At 37.3% G+C, this 23,828-nt stretch overlaps 1 protein-coding gene across 3 annotated transcripts in view; it reads left to right on the top strand.

Annotated features, from left to right (window-relative positions):
* The window catches only part of NSUN7 (NOP2/Sun RNA methyltransferase family member 7), a 52,844-nt gene that overhangs the window by 1,419 nt on the left and 27,597 nt on the right, over positions 1 to 23,828 (top strand). For all 3 annotated transcript variants that reach the window (XM_025922029.2, XM_086705190.1, XM_025922031.2), the window contains exons 3-6: positions 9,466 to 9,524; positions 10,132 to 10,262; positions 21,771 to 21,923; positions 22,915 to 23,098. In XM_025922029.2, coding sequence (XP_025777814.1) covers positions 9,466 to 9,524; positions 10,132 to 10,262; positions 21,771 to 21,923; positions 22,915 to 23,098 — 527 coding nt within the window. The remainder of the gene's footprint in view (positions 1 to 9,465; positions 9,525 to 10,131; positions 10,263 to 21,770; positions 21,924 to 22,914; positions 23,099 to 23,828) is intronic.

Genomic DNA, 23,828 nt, shown 5'->3' with positions numbered 1-23,828 from the left:
AAAAACCAGTAAGAGAGGAACAGAGATGGAGTAAGAAGCCAAGGTACAATATATTAAAAATGAATATCAAAATCAAATCAACCCGGATTAAGATGATCCCATTCATAGCCAATAGCGTAAATTTTGAGAGCTTATACATTTATTCCTCCAAACTTCTGTAGAATTCCCTGTTCTAATTTGCCTCCAGGGTTTGAGATGCAGTGTTTCAGATTAGCTCAGTGGTGGTTAACTATCCACTTCTGTGTGTGGAGCTGACTCTAGGACAGAACCAAATACTGTTAACTGTGAAAGCAAACAGTGGCAGGGTCTGGAGATCTTTGTTTTTGTACTAGCAATAAGCTTTAAAATAAGTTTAGAATCTTCTGATTCAGACACCACATTATCAATTGCTCGCCTGTCCCCTTTAAACTATAATGTTTATACTGGTTTGTAAAATGAGTGAATGTAGTTCCAAAAAGAAGTTCCAGAAATATTTGGAGTATTAACAGCATGGCTGAAATGATAAGCATATGGCTTCCTAAAGAGACACCTTGAAAGGGCAACACTAATTTGCATGCATTTCCTTAGTACTTACTGGGCCTTCCACATTCTTGCACATAGGCACTTACCAGTTGTTTAGTTGAACTAAAATGCCCCGTTCATTACTTAGACATGAATATATATTTTTGGTAGTCTGCAGATACAAGGCAGCTCAACTCTGAAGCCAGAAATTTGTCAACATAGAGAAAAATTTGATGTCAAAAGGCATCTCTTTAATTTCCATTTCTTTGTTTTCTCCTGCTTGTGGATTTTTTTCTTTTTAAATGTTTTAACCATTTTTTCTTTTCCAGTGTAATCTTTCACATTATTTCATCCATTCCTTCTATCTGCTTTGAAAAAATGTAGTTTTAGAGACCAAAATGTTACACTTTAGATAATGAGCCAAATGAACATTTTTACATTTTCTCCTTGTAACAATGAAAGGCAGACTGGGCATCTATGTTAATTAGTTGGTATTTAATGTTAATGCCAAAATTCTATTATAGACAATTTGTTTTCCTAATGGAATATTGCATCTTAGATTTAGGAATCAATACTAAAAACCTGAAATTATTTTGTATACAATTAATGCATTGACTAGATGGTTATGCTATAGTGATATGTATACTTGATTCTCTTTTTCTTCCTCTCAGTCTTTATTTCTGTTTTATGAAAGGGCTTTGTGACTATTTTATGTTTTTTAATGACCCAGAAAAATCCCATTAAGATAAAGTATTGTCATAGACCTTTACAAACCTGCCTTTGCTCGAAATGTTTGTTTTTTTTAATTCTAATTCTAATCTAAGCTGGCTTTGGTTGTTTACTTGGTACAAATATTTTTTTCTTCTTAAAATAATAATATATTGCTTAAATTATTATCTGAATAATTTCTGAATGTTCAAATAAAATCAAACCAGAATTTCTAAATGTATTAAATTTCCAAGATAATTAAGAGCCTGATAGTTTGCTTTAAGACAGTGGGGGCTCTGTGCATTTCCCTGGTAGCTTCTGTATAATCAGTGTTCTACCAGTACTTTCACATGATATCTTATAAACTCATATTTGGCTTGTACCTTATAGGTTCAGAAAAGAAAACTCAGGATTTCTTCCCTGCAGTTTTTTTATAGGAGCAGTAAAGCTAAAAATGTTAATGTATAAACTAAAGAGAGCTTGGGTAACGATCCCTTTTATTGGTGAAGTTGTGAATAGGTGGTGTGTGTGTGTGTGTGTGTGTGTGTGTGTGTGTGTGTGTGTAGAAGTATAAGGAGAAGGAAAAATGACAGAAAATTCCTTCATTATATAAATGTTAAGTATACTCCTTTGGCTGTGTTTTCAGTATTTCGGTTTTATTGTTTACTCTTTTGTTGATGTCCTTTGTGTATAAGCTCTTTCAAAGGAGAGAATGTATTTATATCTGATTAACCTTTTGAAGGTTTAAAGGGCTCAGTATGTTTTTTTGAGGTGAAGACAACCACGATTCCTGCTTTACTAAATAGCCCCAAAGTCAATTTTCTGTTAAAGAAGGTAATGAAGAGTAGCCGATTCCTTTTAAGTTTTATTTCTATCAAAGAAATAGAGTACTAGCAGCTAATTTGTTTTTTCAAAGAATCTCTGGATGTTTCAAGAATTCTAAATATTAAAAAAAAGAAAAGAAACTCTGGAAAATGATTTCTTAAGAAATAAACTAATGAACCACAAATAAAGAAAACAGAAAACTTGAAGAAAAAGATGTCCCTGAAATTGTTGGTATTATTCCTGGCTTAATTTGTTCTCTAACCTAAGTATATATAGTAGTTGGTGAACTTTCAGTCTCAGGAACTAACTGTGGCATTAGCCTGGCCATTTCAGAATCTTCTAACCTGTTAGTGAAAAACCTAGTAAATGCTTAATGTATGGTTTTATTATGACTTTGGTAATTAGTAATTGTAGGTGGGGTATGCAAGACCACCATCAGGGTCGGTGATTCACTGGAAGGACTTACAGAACTTATCACATCCGTTATGCTCATAGTTATAGTTTATTATAGTGAAAGGTTACTTAAAGTCAACACCAGAAAAAAGTGCATTGGACAGAGTCCAGGAGAGACCTGGTGCAAGTTTTCTACCGTTCTTTCCCAGTGGAGTCTGTGGACAATGCTTAATTCTCTTAGCAATGGTAGGACAACAGGAATGAAGTATTGTAGTATGTGAATGTAGTACTGAAGTATAGGAAAGCTCACCCAAGCCTTGCTGTCCAGGGTTTTTATTGGTGTCAGTCACGTAGACAAAGAGAGACCTTGTGGCTGACCTTACTCGGTCTCTAGCTCTTCCAGAGGTCAAGCTGACACCATGTTGCCCACCAACACCCGGTGTAAACACAGACACTGTCATCAGGCAAGCTATTCCAAAGGTTTATAGAAGTTATCTCCCCAGAGTGCCAAACCTTTCTTTGGAGTGTTCAGGGTTTGGCCATCCAGGCCTGCTTAGTTGATTTTTTTAAAGTTTATTTATTTATTCTGAGAGAGAGAGGGAGAGAGAATGAGCATGACTAGGGAAGGGGCAGAGAGGGAGGGAGAGCAAATCCCAAGCAGGCTCCGTGCTGACAGCTCAGAGCCTGATGAGGGCTAGATCTCATGAGATCCTGACCTAAGCTGAAATCAAGCTTAAGCAACTGAGCCACCCAGGTGCCCCGTGCTGAGTTAATTCTTGATTGTATAGTGATTCATTAGAAAAATAATCTAGATCAATAACCTCTTAAGCTCTGGTTGTCATGTAAGAGGTAAATGCAATTTTCTTGAATGAAAATAATAATAATACCTTATATTTACATAGCTCTTTGTAATTGACAAAACAAAATATCATTTGCTACACCAGTTCTTTGAGACACAAGATTCTCATTTTGCAAATGAAAAAAATTGAGGGAAACTCAAGAAGAGATTAAATGATATACTAAGGAACCAAGCAGGAAGAAGGTTAAAAAGAGGAAGTATTTTATCTGATTGGAAAGGGTGGTAGAACAAGATACCCCATCCCTAATCCTAGTTTTTTATGGTTCCATGTTGTTGTTGTTTTCTTTTCAATTTTTATTTAAATTCTAACTAGTTAACATATATGGTACAGTTGGTTTCAGGTATAGAATTTAGTGATTCATCACTTACATATAACACCTAGTGCTCATCACAAGTGCCCACCTTAATACCCATAACCCATTTAGCCCATCCCTTCACCCACCTTCCCTCCAGCAACCCTCAGTTTGTTCTCTATAGTTAAGAAGCTGTTTTATGGTTTGCTTCTCTCTCCTTTTTTTTGTTTTCTATGTTCATCTGTTTTGTTTCTTAAATTTCACATATGAGTGAAATCATGTGGTATTTGTCTTTCTCTGACTGACTTATATTTTGCTTAGCATAATACCCTGTAGCTCCATTCATGTCATTGCAAATGGCAAGATTTAATTCTTTTTTATGGCTGAATAATATTCCATTTCATATACATATATACACATGTATATGCATATACGCATCTATTTGCATATACAAATATATATATATATATATATATATATATGTATGTATACACACACACACACACAAATATATATACATCACTTCTTCTTTATCCATTCATCAGTCAATGGACATTTGGATTCTTTCCATAGTTTGGCTATTTTGATAATGCTGCTATAAACATGAGGGTACATGTACCCCTTAAAATCTGTATTCTTATATTCTTTGGGTAAATACCTAGTAGTACAATTGCTGGATCCTAGGGTAGCTCTATTTTTAACTTTCTAAGGAACCTCCATACTGTTCTCCAGAGTAGCTGCACCAGTTTGCATTAGCACCAGCAGTGCAGAAGGGTTCCCCTTTGTCCGCATCCTTGCCAACATCTGTTGTTTCCTGTGTTGTTAATTTTAGCCATTTTGACAGGTGTGAGGTGGTGTCTCATCATGGCTTTGATTTGTAATTCCCTGATGTTGAGTGATGTCAAACATCTTTTCGTGTGTCTGGTAGCCATCTGGATGTCTTCCTTGGAAAAAATGTCTATTCATATCTTCTGCCCATTTCTTAACTGGCGTATTTATTTTTGAGGTGTTGAGCTTGATAAATTCTTTATAGATTTTGGGTACTAATCCTTTATCAGATATGTCATTTGTCAATATCTTCTCCCATTCCATAGGCTGCCTTTTAGTTTTGTTGATTGTTTCCTTTGCTGTGCAGAAGCTTTTTTATCTTGATGAAGTACCAAAGTTTGTTTTTGCTTTTGTTTCCCTTGCTTCCAGCGATATATCTAATAAGAAGCTACTAAGGCTGAGGTCAATGAGGTTATTGCCTGTATTCTCTAGGATTTTGATGGTTTCATGTCTCACATTTAGGTGTTTGATCCATTTTGAATTTATTTTTGTGTATGGTAGAGAAAGTGGCCTGGTTTCTTTTGCATGTTGCTGTCCAGTTTTCCCAACGCCATTTACTGAAGAGATTTTTTTCCATTGGATATTCTTTCCTGCTTTGTCAAAGATTAGTTGACCATATAGTTGTGAGTCCATTTCTGGGTTTTCTATTCTGTTCCATTGATCTATGTACCTGTTTTTGTGCCAGTACCATACTGTTTTAATGACTACTGTCTTATGACTTGGTCATATAGCTTGAAGTCTAGAATTGTGCTGCCTCCAGCTTTGCTTTGCTTTTTCAGATTGCTTTGCTATTCAGGGTCTTTTGGGGTTCCCAACAAATTTTAGGATTTTTTTGTTCTAGCTCTGTGAAAACTGCTGGTGCTATTTTGATAGGGATTGCATTAAATGTGTAGATTGCTTTGGGTAGTTACAGGCTTTTCAACAATATTTGTTCTTCCAATCCATGGGCATGGAATGTTTTTCCATTTCTTTGTGTCATTTTCAATTTCGTTTTTTTTTTTTTAATTTTTTTTTTTCCAACGTTTATTTATTTTTGGGACAGAGAGAGACAGAGCATGAACGGGGGAGGGGCAGAGAGAGAGGGAGACACAGAATCGGAAACAGGCTCCAGGCTCTGAGCCATCAGCCCAGAGCCTGACGCGGGGCCCGAACTCATGGACCGCGAGATCGTGACCTGGCTGAAGTCGGACGCTTAACCGACTGCGCCACCCAGGCGCCCCTCAATTTCTTTCATAAATATTCTATATAGTGTACAAAGTACAGATCTTTTACCTCTTTGGTTAGGTTTATTCCTAGGTATCTTATGGTTTCTGATGCAGTTATGAATGGGATCAATTCATTGATTTCTCTTTCTGCTGCTTCATTATTGGCATATAGAAATGCAACAGATTTCTGTACATTGATTTTATATCCTGCAACTTTGATGAATTCACGTAGAAATATTTTGGTGGAGTCTTTTGGGTTTTCTACATAGAATATCATGTCATCTCCAAATAGTGAAAGTTTGACTACTTCCTTGCCAATTTGGATGCCTTTTATTTCTTTTTGTTCTCTGATTGCTGAGGGTAGGACTTCTAGTACTGTGTTAAATAACAACGGTGATGGGGCGCCTGGGTGGCGCAGTCGGTTAAGCGTCCGACTTCAGCCAGGTCACGATCTCGCGGTCCGTGAGTTCGAGCCCCGCGTCGGGCTCTGGGCTGATGGCTCGGAGCCTGGAGCCTGTTTCCGATTCTGTGTCTCCCTCTCTCTCTGCCCCTCCCCCGTTCATGCTCTGTCTCTTTCTGTCCCAAAAATAAATAAAACGTTGAAAAAAAAAAAAAATAACAACGGTGAGGGTGGACATCCCTGTCTTGTTCCTGACCATAGAGGGAAAGCTCTCAGTTTTTCCCCATTGAGGTTGATATTAGCTGTGAGTCTTCCATATATATATTTATTTTCATTACATAATGATTTTGTATTTGGTGATGCCAGCTTCCTTTCCCTGGCATTTACTTCTCTGAAATATTCTTCCAAAATGTTAGTGGCTAGTCTTACTAGTTTTGCCAAAAAAAGATTTAAATAATTTTATTGTTTCCCTCATTCTACACACACATAAACAGCATCTATCTATATTGTATAATTATAGGAGGGCCTTGATAGTCTTTTATTTTTTTTTTTATTTTTAGAGAGACAGAGCATGAACAGGGGAGAGGCAGAGAGAGAGAGAGAGAGAGAGAGAGAGCAGGCCCCAGGCTGCAAGCTGTCAGCACAGAGCCCAACGCGGGGCTCAAACTCACAACCGTGAGATCATGACCTGAGCCGAAATCAAGAGTCTGACACTTAACTGACTGAGCCACCCAGGGGCCCCAAGGCCTTGACATGCTTGAAGTGAAGATTCTAGAGGCCCCTCACATGAAGGAAACTCTATGAAAACATAATAAAAATAGAGAGGAAGAACCTAGAGGAGAGTCAAAAGAAGGGACATCTTACACCTTTCTTCCAGAATGGGAAGAATGACAAGATGGGCTCTGTGGATTTTGGGGGTCTAATAAATAGCACTCCTCCTTTACACTTGAATTTGGTCCCACTGAGAGAGGAAAAAATATAGATGTTTGGGGACATAGTTTTAGATCTCTAGCCAAGTGGCTTGCAAATCCTTTACTATTGAGTTAGAGACTTCTCATCTAATCTATGACACAGCTGAAGAAGTGTAGACCTTTCTATTGCACTTCCTGCTGACACATGGCAGAAAATCTTTCCCTAGGGAAGGCCCTTCCTTATTGAAAACATGAAGAATGGAGGTTAAGAGTTCTCTTCAACAGACTAAAGAGAATAGGCTTTAATTAGTGGGGGACAAGGAATAGTTCAAGTTAGTGTGCTGAACTAGATAGGATAGGCAAGGTTTACAGGCTTCAAGTAAATCCTGGTAACTCAAATTAGTCATTAACAATATGTTTTGTATAGCCATTCTGGTTTGTTATAAGAGGAAGATGAAGAAAGGCAGGCTAATGTTTTGGTAATGAGCATGCACTTTGGTGCCAGACTGTCTGGGTTTGAATCCCTGATTTGCTACTTGCTGTGTGACTGTGACATCCTACTTACCCATTCTTTGTCTCATTTCTTAATCTATAAAACAGGGATAATGATGACACCTAATTCATAGGGTTGTTATGAGAGTTAATTGAATACCAAATGGAGCACTTAGAGCAAGGTGTAGCACATAGAAAGCACTATCTAAAATATACAGTTACCACTAATGTTGATATTACTATACGAGAATGTTACGTAAATTGTCGATATACAAAAGTAATGCATTCTGCACCATATCAAAGGCAGCCCAACGATGTTATCAGTTTTGACAAGACCCCCCCAAAGGATAAATGCAATGTTGGCAAAATCATCATTATTTTTTACATTCTGCCTCTCCTATTTCTTAGGAGCTAAGCGTCTCCATTGCTCAAAATTCTATAGCCTGTTGAGGTCTGTAGTCTCAGAACTCCTTTATTCTTACAATGACCAGATTTTCTGTGACAAAAATTTGGACCCGTGCTGAGAATCTCTGAAGTGGTTAGGAACTGGTTTGCTAGTACTTTAGGGTGCAAATGAAGCCTTATTTTCCTTATAAGTGAAATGGGGATATTGCCTTGTATAATACAGCCATAATTGGTGGCTCAAATATGGATTAGAACTCCCAAAGGATTTCCTGTGAAAATTGGAGTCTATGCTCCCATTAGTCACTTCTTTTTTAGTTTTCCCATCCCCCAAATAAAAACTGAAATTCAAAAGTGTAGTGTGCCTATATAGTAGGTTTTCCACGAACGTTGAATGAATTGAAGCTAGCTAGCCTAGCTTTCTGCTCAACTGATTAAAACATTTATGGGGCACCTGGGTGGCTCAGTTGGATGAGCGTTCAACTTTGGTTCAGGTCATGAACTCACGGTTTGTGAGTTTGAGCCCCGCGTTGGGCTCTATGCTGACAGCTTGGAGCCTGGGGCCTGCTTTGGATTCTGTGTCTCCCTCTCTGCCCCTCCCCTACTCACGCTCTGCCTCTCTCTTTCTCAAAAGTAAATAAACATTAAAAATTTAGAGAAAAATTGTTACATGGTCCATATATAGTTTTAAGTAGTGGTAACAAAAGGAACACTCATGAACACTGTGGAGGTTTTTCAATATGTCTACTTGTTTCCCTTTAGTACCTTTGTGGTTATCTCTCAGCCTGAATGTCTCTTCTCCCAGATCTTTCCATGGCTAACTCTTTGTCATTTGGGTCTTAGATTAAATGTCATCAGTGTCTTCCCTAGTGAGTCCTACCAAATATTTCAGTAAGAAATAAGACCGATCTAACACAAACTCTCTGAAAGAGGAAGAGGGAACACTTCCCACCTGCTTTACAAGGCCAACATAACCTTGGTACCGACATTGACAAGGACATTATAAGAAAAGAAATGATAGACCAATATCCCTCATAAACATAAACATAGAATAAAACTAAATAAAATTTTAGCAAATTGAATCCAGCAACATATAAAAAGGATGCAATATTTAAAATAGATCCTCTTAAATGTTTCTCAAAAGATGTAAATTAAAGGTTGGAATTCCTTTATTACTACTTTAGGTATTCAGATAATGCTCCTTTGACTAGGATATCATGTGAAGCCTGGGTCCTAATGGCCCTGGATTCATAAATACGACAAATATTCATCATGTCATTATAATTTGGGTCTTTGTCAAGAATTGAGATATATTTTAATTATGAAAGTAAAAGTAGTTGGTGACACTGTATAAAGTGTATTTTTTTAATGTTTATTTATTTTGAGAGAGAGAGTGCCTGTGTGCATGTGCATGCACGTGAGTGAGGTGGGGTGGAGAGAGAGGAAGAGAGAGAATCCCAAGCAGGCTCTGTGCTGTCAGACATGGGGCTTGATCTCACAAACTGTGAGATCATGACCTGAACCAAAATCAAGAGTCAGATGCTTCACCGACCAAGCCACCCAGGTGCCCCTAAAGTGTATTTTGATTCCAAAGTTTTCATTTTCAGTTTTGGTATTCTCAGTAACAGACATTTTCCTTGTCCTGCAGTTCAAGATATTTTGGAAGCTATATTAATAGACAGTTGTATCTTCCCAAGTACCACAATAGTAAGTAAACAACTTTTATATAATCAGCTGTCTCATGATTGTTATTTAGAAAGTATTAAAAAGCCTTTAGATTTAAATCCAACTAGTTTGCTTATTGCTGAGACCTTCAGAACACATCCTGAACTCTCTCCTACTTCTTTTTTTTTTTTTTTTAAATATTTTAACGTTTATTTATTTTTGAGACAGAGAGAGACAGAACATGAACGGGGGAGGGGCAGAGAGAGAGGGAGACACAGAATCGGAAACAGGCTCCAGGCTCTGAGCCATCAGCCCAGAGCCTGATGCGGGGCTCGAACTCACAGACCGTGAGATCGTGACCTGAGCTGAAGTCGGATGCTTAACCAACTGAGCCACCCAGGCGCCCACTCTCTCCTACTTCTCATACTGATTGTAGTCCTTTCATTGTGATGAACATACCAAATATTGTCTCTTTAAAATGGTTTATTTTTTTATTGTTTTTTTTTCTATTTGCAAGTTCTCTACCAATACAACCAGGCTATGTAAAAATAGTCATATTTCTGTCCTCTCATGAAAACATAGTGGAATGGAAAATATTACTATAGATGTTGTTTGTATACTTTTCTTTATGTGTGTTTCCTCCTGGTAGCCAGATCATTTGAGCAGTCTTATTATTGTGATGCTGTATGATTTTCAAGATAGAAAATTTCAAGCTCGTTTCGTTTCTGATAATGAAGAACCCATAGCAGAAGTTCAAGAAGTAGAGAACCTTCTTAACAGGTAATTGTAAAAGTGCAAAGGATGTTTTCTATGAAATAATTATTAGTATTTTCATTGGTATATGGTATAATGTGTAGATAAGTTTCAGAAATTTATGGAGAAAATATATAAAAGTTCATGTGTCTTGAGTTCCTTTACAAACAGCCTTGAACAGGTTAAACATTCTGTTTAAAATCAAGTTGTTTTTGAAAGCTTGAACTGTAAGATCCAACTTGTAAGTATTTGGAAAATCATGAAAAATTCCTAGTAATGTTTTAGCACATACATAAATTAAACTTCATTTGAAACACTTATTATTTATTTACTTACCTTTGTTTACAGCTCTTTAAATAAAAATCTAACGTGTATCAAATGAGAAAATTCCACTACTTGGGCAAATTAAAAAAAAAAAATCTTCAACATAGTTAAGAAAAACAAACATGTTTTAAATTTAAATTTGTTTTCTTTTTAGCCTAAATATTGGCAGAAACCTACCATGGGGATAATAATAGTACCTACCTAAAAAGGTCGTTCGGAAAATTAATTAAACAAATGCATGCAAAATGCTTAGCTTAGAGCCACACACATGGTAGATGGTCAATAAATGTTAAGTGCTACTTTGGTTAGGGCTTTTGTTATCGTGTTGTTGAACCTTAATGGAAAGCAGAATATAGCAACAACAACAATCTTGTAGGAAAATTTTTACCTAGTAAATAATCTGAAACAGTTATCAGTAGGATATCTGATTTTATATTGTTATGGGAAATCCAAGCAGTTTCATTTAAATTACTGAAGGCTGAGACCAGAGGATTAAGAACGGTGTAATAATAATAGCTTACATTTACTGAGCACTTAATATGTGTCAATCACTGTTGTAAGGAGCTCTTGTTAATAACAACATCCGAGGAGGATACTGTTAGCAACCTGTATTTTGACACATGGAAAAACTGAGGCATAGACAGGTTACAGGAACCTACCTATTGCTATAGATCGGAGAAGGGAGTAGCCAGATTCAAATTCAGGAAGGTGGATTCCAGAGTCCAAGTGTTAACCATTTATATGCTACTACGCCTTCCACTTAGGATAGTGAGGTTTGGTTGATGTACTCTGGAAGATTAAAGATAAGACACAGTCATATCTCATGTCAGATGTAGCCATAAGAAATTTTAAGACGGCAAACAGCAAGAGCATTCAGAGGTACATGCCCTCTGTGTTAGATAAGTAAGATCTCACCCCTGTTTACTGTGTGGGTTTTTGGGTAACCACCTCACTGCCCATCCCACTAGTGGGTAACCTGCCTCCAACCACAGGTGTCCAAGATGGGTACAAGTACATCAGAGAAAAATTGGTGGGGCAATATGCCATGGGACAGGCTCAAAGTTTCAGGTTTGCTGAGCTTCTCTCAGTTTCTGTTTGACTTAGCAGGACTCGGGAGACATTGATGGAAGCCCCATCTTAGTCTCGGTGAACCTAATGAGAGCTGAGTTTAGCCTGGGTCAGCCAGGAAAGCCATAGGGCTCTCACCAAGTAAGAAAGACCAGACTATGCTTTCAGAAGCTGCAGACTTTTAGCTGAATGCTAGCAAGACAGGTATGAATAGGACAAGCAAAGACCGTGGTTCAGGAGGCCAGAGGAACCAGAAGATCCTACTGTCTAAGGATTCCTGATTCCCCAGACTTTTCCCTTTCCCCGTCATACCATGCTACTCCTGCCTTGACACATACCGGTTACATTCTTGTCAGTGCAATAGTGTTTCCCCTTACACAAACCGATAAAGGCTTATATAATGCAAATCTTACTCACAAATTGATCGGTTTACCAAATTAACCAATTCATAGTATATTTAATTCATAATATGCTATAGGAGAAATACATGTATAGTGATTGAATTGCAGAGAATAGTAGAGCAGTATACATGTATAAAGATACCACCAGAGTGTTTTAATCAAGAGTCTCAGCTTTCAAGTAACAGAAGCCATCTTCAGTTAGTTTGAGCAAAAATGATAAAGATACTAGGATGTATCATATAAGTCAAAGACTCAGAAAGAGAATGAAATCAGGAATTGGAAAGATTAGGACTTCTTTATCTCTGCTTTTTAATCTTTTTATTATTGTTACTTTTTAATTTACATCCAAGTTAGTTAGCATATAGTGCAACAATGATTTCAGGAGTAGATTCCTTGATGTCCCTTACCCCTTTAGCCCATCCCCCCTTCCACAACCCCTCCAGTAACCCTCTGTTTGTTCTCCATATTTAAGAGTCTCTTATGTTTTGTCTCCCTCCCTGTTTTTATATTATTTTTGTCTTCCTTCCTTTATGTTCATCTGTTTTGTTTCTTAAATTCCACATATGAGTGAAGTCACATGATATTTGTCTTTCTCTAATTTCGCTTAGCATAATACCCTCTAGTTCCATCCAGGTAGTTGCAAATGGAAAGATTTCATTCTTTTTGATTGCCGAGTAATACTCCATTGTGTGTGTGTGTGTGTGTGTGTGTGTGTGTGTGTGTGTGTGTGTATACAATATATATATACCACGTCTTCTTTATCCATTCATCCATCGATGGACATTTGGACTCTGTCCATACTTTGGCTATTGTTGATAGTGATGCTATAAACATGGGGGTGCATGTGTCCCTTTGAAACAGCATACTTGTATCCCTTGGATAAATACCTAATAGTGCAATTGCTGGGTCGTCGGGTAGTTCTGTTTTTAGTTTTTTGAGGAACCTCCATACTGTTTTCCAGAGTGGCTGCACCAGTTTGTATTCCCACCAGCAGTGCAAAAGAGATCCTCTTTCTCCACATCCTCGCCAACATTTGTCCTTGCCTAAGTTGTTAATGTTAGCCATTCTGACAGGGTGAGGTGGTGTCTCCTTGTGGTTTTGATTTGTATTTCCCTGATGATGAGTGATGTTGAGCATTTTTTCATGTGTCGGTTGGCCATCTGGATGTCTTCATTGGAGAAATGTCTATTCATGTCTTTTGCTTATTTCTTCACTGGATTATTTGTTTTTTTGGGTGTAGAGTTTGATAAGTTCTTTATAGATTTTGGATACTAACCCTTTATCTGATACGTTATTTGCAAATATCTTCTCCCATTCTGTCGGTTGCCTTTTAGTTTTGCTGATTGTTTCCTTCTGTGTGCAGAAGTTTTTTTATCTTGATGAGGTTCCAATAGTTCATTTTTGCTTTTGTTTCCCTTGCCTCTGGAGACATGTTGAGTAAGAAGTTGCTGCGGCCAAGGTCAAAGAGGTTTTTGCCTGCTTTCTCCTTGAGGATTTTGATGGTTTCCTGTCTTACCTTTAGGTCTTTCATCCATTTTGAGTTTATTTTTGTGTATGGTGTAAGAAAGTGGTCCAGGTTCATTTTTCTGCGTGTTGCTGTCCAGTTTTCCTAGCACCACTTGCTGAAGAGACTGTCTTTATTCCATTGGATATTCTTTCCTGCTTTGTCAAAGACTGGTTGGCCATACATTTGTGGGTCCATTTCTGGGTTTCTATTCTGTTCCGTTGATCTGAGTGTCTGTTTTTGTGCCAGTAGCAGACTGTCTTGATGAGTACAGCTTTGTAATACAGCTTGAAGTCCTTTTAATCTTTTTATCTCTGCTTCTCTCTTTGTATCTGCTTCATTCTCTTTTTCTCTTCCTATCTGCCTCTGTGCTTCTCTAGTCTACATGGAAAAAGCCCTACTCTTGCACCCCAGTTCCTGAGCTTACATGTTACAGCTGTCTTGTAGTATCTTCATGTAGACTAACTTATTTTATCATCTCCATACACCAATTCTAAATTCTAGCTCCCCCAGGAATTTGATTGGCTCCGTGTGGTTCAGGTGCCTTCCTTTGGGCCAATCCCCCGTAGCCAATAGAGTGGGATTCTGAACTCAGACAGGACATTGACCTGTAGCTCAACCTCTGTAGATCTTCTGGGGTTTAGGGCTGGGTGCTGTTTTCCCCAGGGAAGTAGAATCATTGTCAGCTTAAAATGTACCTTACTAAGTTTCTACTGAGGGGATAAAAACTAATTTTAGGAGGTGAGAGAGGAAGTAATTATTTAGCAAGAAACTGAATAAGAATGATTTCTTTCTTATGAAAATTCTGCTTGATCTTTGTTGTTATTGTCTCTACCAGAGATCCTTGTGTTTTATATTCTATGGACCAACTTGTATCTTTTCCTTCATTTATTCATGGCTTTGGAGATATAATCCAAGATGACACGTATTATCATTTTTGACATATGCAAAGTCCTTATGAACTCCTTCCTTGTATAAAATCAATTATGTTTTTAATACTATGTGCACGGGTTAAATAAAAAGACACCACAGCCTCTTCCTTTCTTATTTCCCATGCCCTCACACTAGCCCAAAAATCTTCCTGCCAAATAATTTGTTGGACTTCTGTGAGGCAGAATTGGAGAATGAGCAGTGAAAGACTAGAGAGGCGGCAGCAGGGGAAAGAGTTAGTAGTCTATCCTCCCAAACCACCCAAAACTACTCATCCTGAAATCTTCCACATTACATTCAGGTGCCAACATCTGCCTAGACACATCCTTGATTCTTCTTTCCTCCCCATCCCTGTGCCCATACCATACCTAATGCTGTAACTCCATTTGGAAAACATGCTTCATGATCTACTTCTTTCCTTTTCCACGACTACATTGCAATTTTCCAAGCCACCAGCTTACTACACTAGCTTCTTCGTTGATTTCCCTGCCTATAACTCATTCCTTCCCGCAATCTGTTCTCCATGGCAGGTAGAGTGATATTTTTTTAAATATAAATTATTTGGTCATGAGAGAGTATCTTGGGTTAGACTTACTGTAAACAACTAGAAAACTGGACAAAATATACGAGGCAAAGATTTTGGGCATTGGACGAGAAGCAGCACAGAAACTTGATCCCTGAGAAAATGAGACCAAATGGGGTAAGCATTAGAACAGTCCTGGCTTTATGCCTCAAGGTACTTTCCAACTGAAGTACAGGAAGGGGGATCCCAAGAGGAAAACGGTAGTCTCACTAGGAAAACAGAGATCAGAATTTTGGAAGGTTGGATGATCATTTGTCTTTCCTTCTTTATTCTATTAAAGTGGTAAGGTAATTTATATTGAATGATTTATGAATGTTAAAACCAATCAGGCACTTAGGGGATAAATTACATTTGCTCAGATATATCCCTTTTCTTGTCTTCCCCAATTCTTTCACTCCCAGTTTCTCATTTGCCAAAATACTCCCTGAATACTTGTTCATGGGCTTGTTTAAAAAAAAAAAAATTTTTTTTAAGTTTTTTAAAATTTAATTAAGCAATCTCTACACCCCATGTGGGACCCGAATTCACAACCCTGAGATCAAGAGTTGCATGCTCTTCTGACTGAGCCAGCCAGGCACCCCTGTTCACAGGTTTTTATATCTCATATTCTTTCCACACCTTCTTTGGAAATTCTTAGGCTATTTCACTTAATTAGTGAATATTCTGAAACAGTTGTCTGTATGATGTCTGATTTTATATTCATAGGGGAAATTCAGGCAATTGACTGAATTATTTTTGGCATTAAGAAAATATTCAATTAATATTTAAAGGGAAACAGATAAACACAATACACAAAAATAAATTTGGAATGGATTAAAGACTTGAATGTAAGAACAGAAACCATAAAACTCCTAGAATAAAACATAGGCGGTAAGCTCTTTGGCTTATCAGCAATATTTGTTTGGACCAGTCTCCTCAGGCAAGGGTAACAAAAACTAAAACAAATAAACAAAAGCCAAAGTAAATAAAAGCTTTTGCACAGAGAAAGAAATCATCAATAAAAAGGCAAGCTACTAAATGGGAGAAGATATTTGCAAATCACACATCCAATAAGAGGTTAATGTCAAAAATATATAAAGAACTTACACAACTTAATATAAAAAAAATACAACTGATTTAAAAAAGTGGAAAGGGCTTGAACAGACATTTTTCCGAAAGAAGGCAAACAGATGGCCAACAGGCACATGAAAAGATGTTCAACAGCCTACTCATCAGAGAAATGTAATTCAAAACCATCATGAGATGCCTGACACCTGTCAGATTGGGAATTATCAAAAAGACAAAAAATAACAAATGTTGGCAAGGATGCGGAGAAAAGGGAATCCTTATATGCTCTTGGTGGGAATGTAAATTAGTGCAGCCACTATGTAAAACACTGTGAAGGGTCCTCAAAAAATAAAAATAAAACTACTCTATGATCCAGCAATTCCAATTCTGGATCTTTACCCAAAGAAAATGAAAACACCAATTCAAAGAGACGTGCTCCCTTGTATTCATGGCAGCATTATTTACAGTAGCCAAGATATGGAAGCAATAGATGAATGAAGATGTAAGATATATATATATATATATATATATGTATCTTACACACACATATATAATGTGAGCTCAGCCATATATATGATTTATATATATATATAAAAACTCAGCCATAAAAAAGAATGAAGTCTTGGGGCACCTGGGTGGCTCAGTTGAACCACCCAGTTGAATCAAGTCCAACTTGATTTTGGCTCAGGTCATGATCCCAGGGTCATGGGATAGATCCCCACGTACGGCTCCACACTGAGCATGGAGCCTGCCTAAGATTCTCTTTTTCTCCCTCTGCCCCTCTCCCCTGCTTGTGTGCACTCTCTTTCTCAAATAAGTTAAAAAAAAGAATGAAGTATTGCCATTTGCAACTACATGAATGGACCTAGAGGGTATTATGCTAAGTGAAATAAATCAAAGACAAATACCATATGATTTCACTTATATGTGGAATCTAAAATTTAAAACAAGTGAACACACAAACAAAAAACAAAAATAGACTTATAGATACAGAAAACAAAGTATCGGTTACCAGAGGAGAGATTGGGGTGAGCAAAATGGGTGAAGGAGATTAAGAAATATAAACTTCCAGTTATAAAATAAATAAGTCATGGGGATATAATATATAGCATAGGGAATATAGTCAATAATATTCTAATAACTTTGTTTGGTGACAGATAACTAGACTTAACATGGGGATCATTTCATAATGTCAAATGATATACACCTGAAACTAATAGGATATTGTATGTCAAGTATACATCAATTAAAAAATAATAAGTAAATAAATTGAAGGAAAATGGTGTATTAGGATTCTGTTCTGCCAACTGATAGTACCCCAACTCAAACAAGATTTGGCAAAAGAAAGAATTTATTATAAGGTATTTCATGAAGGATTGATTGAACATTGAAATGGCAGAAAGGGCAGTGATGTGGCTATGCTTCTACTCAGTCCTGTGACTTAAATATCATCAGGATCCTCTTTGACTGTAGTCACTGCTCTGTGTGCTTTGGCTTCATTCTTTTCTCTTTCTTTGTTCCTGGATTGGGAAACTTGGCTGCTGACAACTCAGGAGCTTTACATCTTAACAGCACCAAACACTAGAAAGACTGGCTTGATTTCCCTCTTGCTACATCCAAAAATTGCTTGACCCTGCCTTGAGTCAAGTGCCCACCCTCTGCCAATCAGCTGTGGCCAAGGAGACTGAGTCACTTAGGGACACCTTCCAAGAAAATTGTATGACTAGAAGGAGGAAAGGAACATTTTCAGGAGAGGGGGATTTCTATTCCCAGAAGGAAAGCAGCAGCCCTTAGAGTGCAAACCAGTAGGTTTCTACTATAAAAGGAAACATTGATATGCTAAATGTGTCTGCTAAGGGCAAGAACTTCCCATTAACTAGGTATAATCATAGCCCCACCACGATCAGCTGCTAGTCAGAATAACATTCCCTGACTTAGGAAAAGCAACACAAAAACATATAGGAAGTATGCCTTTTCTCACCTGTGTGGTTGTGACAGAGACATGATATTCCTAAAATATAGGCTCTTCATTGTTATTTTATCCTTAGCAAATTGCATTTCTCCACTACATCATGAATCATCACTGACTTATTCAAAATAACCCACATGGTTTCTTATGAAAAATAAGAGAATAAAACCTATTATAAGCAAGTGATTTGGATATTTTCTTTTGTATTTATGTATTATCTAAATATATTAGAACATATTTCTGTTTACCTTCTATCCATTTTTTCTCTTAATTATGTTTTTCCAGTGGTCTATAGGAATAAATATGAAAATGGTATACCCCCCTTTTTTTTCTGAAAAATACTGCAACTCCTTTATTATATTTAGAAATCCAATAAACCTCTAATTACATAAAATAATTAATGGAAACATTGGGAATAATTCTTTTTGCCATTATTATTAGATTTAAAGTTTTTTGGGACATACTGTATTAGGTATAATTTGATATTGTATATGTTTATTTCATTTGAGGCCTAGGATACTGTTATCTTCCTTTAGAGGCAGCATATACTTTTGCTACTGGAAGGCTGCAACCTTCTGGAAGGCACTAACAAACCCAGGTGACTTAGTATTCTGGGGTTGAAATGATTGGAAGCTGGGCTTCATTCCTTGTGAAGGCCAGTTATTCCTTTTTACTTTATTCCTGGGGTTGTCTTTTGGTGACCCAGTTCAAAGCCATTATCAAAGACATTATCAAAGCCCCCCTCCCATAAAGTTGGCGTGCCTCAGATTTCCATTTTTGTTCCCTATGGCCAATGAGTTGTCTTTAGCTCTGCATGTCTCTCAACTTCTCAGGCACGTATTTCAGAATTGGCAGATACTTTTTCATATATGATGCTTCTTCTACTTGGAACACCGGACAGCTTGTCTCACATACCCCCTCATCCCTTATTCCTGGCTAACTCCTACTTCTACCCTTATGGCTTAGCCTAAATGTGATTCCTGGGAAACTTTCCTTGACTCCCCTTGAGTCACCATAGTATCCTGCCTTCCTTTGTCATAAATACTTATGACATTGAAAATTAGTTGCTTTGTCTCCCCTTACCAGACTCTACATTTTGTGATATCAGGAACAGTGTCTTCCTTGCTTATCCCTATGTTTCTGGGACATAAAACAGTACCTGGAATATAGTAAGGAAGAAAATATTTGTTCATGAATTAATTGATATTTCTCTATTCTTAAATGGCCTTCCATTTCCTACAGAAAACATTCCCACTTCCCATGCATGGGTATATAAGATTTTTGGTGATTTGAGGCCTGGATCTCTCACCACCCCATATTCTACAAGTATGCTTTGCCGTTTAACATCTCTGTATCTTTATTGTACTCTGCCTTCTGTGTGTCTTTTCTCCTTTTGTGGTCTGGAAAACTCTTGTTCCTCCTTTAATAGTTCAAGTTTCTCCTTCTCTTAGAAGTCACTTTGGGCTGATTTTTGTTCTTTTTTTGATACATTCAATTTGTTCTTTATCTGTGTATCTTACAACATTCATCACGTTGTGCTCTAATCGTTTATACGTCTATTATACCACCAAATTATAAGTTACATAAGGGTGGAAGCCCAGGTTTGATCACACTTCTTAGTTAACAATATTACAAGAATAGGCATATTAATTATTATCACTTCTTGAATAGCTTGACTTGGAAGTACATTTTCAAAAGTATCTTGGCTACAATTCTGTAAGTTAGATATTAGTTCCTAATTCCTAGTGCTTAGAAAAGCTAAATAACCTATCTAATGTCATGTAGCTAGTAATTGGTGGAACCAGAATTTGAATCCAGGTAGTCTGATCGCAGAGTCCAAACCATACTGTCTGGAGAGACAGAGGGAGAGAATGGCAGAGGGAGAGGAAGAAGGGATGTGGTGTGCTATTAAGAGGGGCAAAAATAGTTCCATGTGTGGCCAGATTTGTGGATGGGAGTGGTGGGAATGTGGAAAGTGAGGACAGAAGAGTTGGTTCAGGTTAAATTATTAATATCCTAGTGTATCATGATAAAGAGTTTAGATTCCGTCCTGTAGCTAATGAGTTCATTTTGGATGTAAGCTTAGAAATTACATAACTACAATTTAACATATAGAAAGACAGCTTTGGCTGTTTCCTGGCAAACAGAGGTAATTAGGCAACCCTCTGTGATAACGTTCAAATTATAGCAGGAGGTGGACTTCTGGATCCAGAATGTTGAGAATGGTTTTTGCTTCCATTTTCATCATTGCAGTCCACCTACACCTGTGGAAGAAGTTTTTTAGTAACCACAGGATGTTTCATTTATAAATGTAATACATGTCTGGTTATCTTAATAGCATTTGGATTTGGTCTTTATCCTCAATCTGATATTGTGTATTTATACAAAAATCTTTATAACTGTATATATACTTTAAATTATTTTTGTGTGATTAAATTATATTAAAATTCACAGTCTGAGCTCCATCAGTTCAGTTTCTGACTCTTGATTTCTGCTCAGGTCATGATCTCAGGGTCATAAGATTGGGCCCTGCATCAGTCTCTGCACTGGACATGGAGCCTTCTTAAGATTTTTGCTCTCTCTCTCTCCCTCCCTCCCTCCCGCTACCCCTCCCCTGCTTGTGTGCACACACACTCTCTCTCAAAAATAAACAAATTAACAAATATAAAAAAAATAGGGGCACCTGGGTGGCTCAGTTGGTTAAGCATCCACCTCTTGATTCTGGCTTGAGTCATGATCTCATGGTACATGAGATTGAGCCCTGTGTCTGGCTCTGCCCTGGTGGTGTGGAGCCTGCTTGGGATTCTTTCTCTCCCTCTTTCTCAGCCCCTCCCCTGTGCTCACCTATACACGCTCTCTCTTTCTCTCAAAATAAATAAATAAACATTAAAAAAAAAATGGGTGCCTGGGTGGCTCAGACAGTTAAGTGTCTGACTTTGGCTCAGGTCATGATCTCACATTTTGTGAGTTTGAGCTGAGTTTGAGCCCCATATTGGGCTCTCTGCTGTCAGTGCACAGCCTGCTTTGGATCCTCTCAGGGCACCTGGGTGGCTCCCTGGGTTAAGTAGCAGACTCTTAATTTCTTCTCAGATTCACGAGTTCAAGCCCCACATCGGGCTCTGCTCTGTTTTTTGTTCTGGGATCATCGGAACTGGGAAGGACATGATACAGATTCATGACAGTTCCTTAATCTTATTAAGAATACACTGTTGGCAACTATGACAATAACTAGCTATAATGAGTATCTGCCATGTGCCAGGCACTGTGCTGAGTATTTTACACACATGGTTGGTAATCACCACATTAAGGTAATGTGACCATGTTCTACAGATGAGAAAACAGGCTGAGAAAAGAGATTCATTAATAAACCTGAGGTCACACAGCTAGTAAGTGACAGAAACTGAATTTAACTTCAAATATGTCTGACTAAATTCCACACCTCTTTCACTGTATAAAATTTCTTTCAATCAACAATTGAGATAAATATCTGAGGAGATTCATATCTGTACAGAAGCAGCAAAAACTGAAAAAAGGAAGCAGGATTATCGGATTTCTAATTTTAAATATTATTTTATACTATGAAAATTTAAAGTAGAATTACAGAAATAGTTGTTAGAATTCTAAGTCTAATTTGTGAATTTTTCTAGTGGAAAATTGATAGTCTTGTCTTCAATGCAGTAGTCACCAAAAATGGATTTTCTGTCTCTAGTTTTAAGATAAAATTGGCTGCAGCATTGGCAAGATGTCGAATCAAACACGATGCCCTTTCAATTTACCACATTCTTCCAGAAACAGTTAGGAACCAGGAACTAAGGGCCTCCACTTTGCCACTTTATGCTTGGATAAATACTTGTAAAATCAGGTAAGAGTTTTAATCAAATCCTTTATTTTTATTTCAAGTTGCTAGCCTTTCTAAATAATGTGATAAGAAATACTACCTTTCTCCTCGGTGGACATGTCTAGGGGAGTGACTGGGAAATCATGATTTAGTTCGGGATGTTATCAACAAATTCCCTGAAAACTGGTACAGTGTCTCTGAAAAACAGTATGGAGGTTCCCCAAAAAGTTAAAAATAGAACTACTCTATGATCCAGCAATTACACTACTAGGTATTTACCCAAAGGATACAAAAATTGGATTTGAAGGGGTACATACACCCCGATGTTTACAGCAGCATTATCAATAATAGCCAAACTATGGACAGAGCTTAAATGCCCATCAATTGATGAATGGATACAGATACAATGGAATATAACTTAGCCATCAAAAAGAGTGAGATCTTGCCATTTGCAATGACATGAATAGAGCTAGAGGGTATTGTGCTGAGCAAAATGTCAGTCAGAGAAAGACAAATACCATACAATTCACTCATATGGGGAATTTAAACAAACAAAAAGATGAACACATGGGAAGTGGGGAGAAAAAAAGAGGGAAACAAACCATAAGAGACTCTTAATGATAGAGAACAAACAGAGTTGATCGAGGGAGGTGCCTGGGGGATGGGCTAGATGGGTGATGGGTATTAAGGAGGGCACTTGTTATGATGAGCACTGGGTGTTATATGTAAATTATGAATCACTGAATTCTACTCCTGAAACCAATATTGCACTGTATGTTAACTAACTAGAATTTAAATAAAAATTAAAAAAAAACACACCAAATTCCTAAATGGTAATTACATAAATATGTTAACTTTTCTGTCTTTAATTATCTTTTAACTTATTGTTGGCTAAAATTATAAGTTCCATTAAATGCAATAAATGCAGTGATACTTTTTTTGGGGGGGGGAGATGGTAATGTTAAGTGCATTTTTAATATATTTTTAATTACAACCTAATATTGCATATTTACAGCCCTGAAGAAGTTTATTATAGTTTGAAGAAAAGAGGCTATAATAAAGTCAAATCTGTATTGCATATTGATGATAAAGTCTTTGCTGTGGACCAACATTGCTATGATGTCTTAATTTTTCCATCTCGTCTTAAAAATAATCTTCTAAATATAGATCTTTTCAAAGATTATAAACTTATATTTCAGGTAAACATTTACTTTCATTGTGATTCTCAATAATCCTACTTATTCAAAGAATCTCTCTGCTTAAAAATAAAACCTAACACGGGGCACCTGGGTGGCTCAGTGGGTTAAGTGTTGAACTCTTGATTTCGGCTCAGGTCATGATCTCATGGTTTGTAAGATCAAGCACTATTGGGTTCTGCTTACAGAGCCTGCTTGGAAATCTCTCTCTCCCTCTCTTTTTGCCCCTCCCCCACTCTCTTTCTCTTTCTCTCTCAAAATAAACAAACAAAAAAAAACACTTAAAAAAACCCTAACAAACTGATTATATTTTTATAGATGATCAAAAAGGTTAATAAAGCCTAATTTTCAACCTTGAATAAAATTAATACCCCTACAATCAGTGTTCCTATTGTACTCTAGCATCTTTGTCCCATGTAAAGTTATGAAGAACATGTTCTCCTCAGACTCTATAGACGGGGATAATTGTATTGCTGGCAGCTGAAAGGCTGTAGTTTTCTCTTCCAAGGAAGGATTAAGAAAAATGCAATGAGGGGTACCTGGTGGCTCAGTCAGTTAAGTGTCCAACTCTTGGTTTTGGCTCAGATCATGATCTCACGGTTTTGTGAGGTCAAGCCCCTCATTGGGCTCTGTGCTGGCAGCTTGGAGCCTGCTTGGGATAATCTCTCTTTCCCTCTCTCTGCCCCACCTCCCAATTGCACTATCTCTGATTCTCTCTCAAAATAAATAAATA

This window comes from Puma concolor, chromosome B1 (genome assembly GCF_028749965.1).
Source record: "Puma concolor isolate L17-30 chromosome B1, mPumCon1.1.hap2, whole genome shotgun sequence".
NCBI classification, from domain to species: domain Eukaryota; kingdom Metazoa; phylum Chordata; class Mammalia; order Carnivora; family Felidae; genus Puma; species Puma concolor.
The sequence above is the reverse complement of the archived record's forward strand: the minus strand, read 5'-3'. Positions and strand labels throughout refer to the sequence as shown.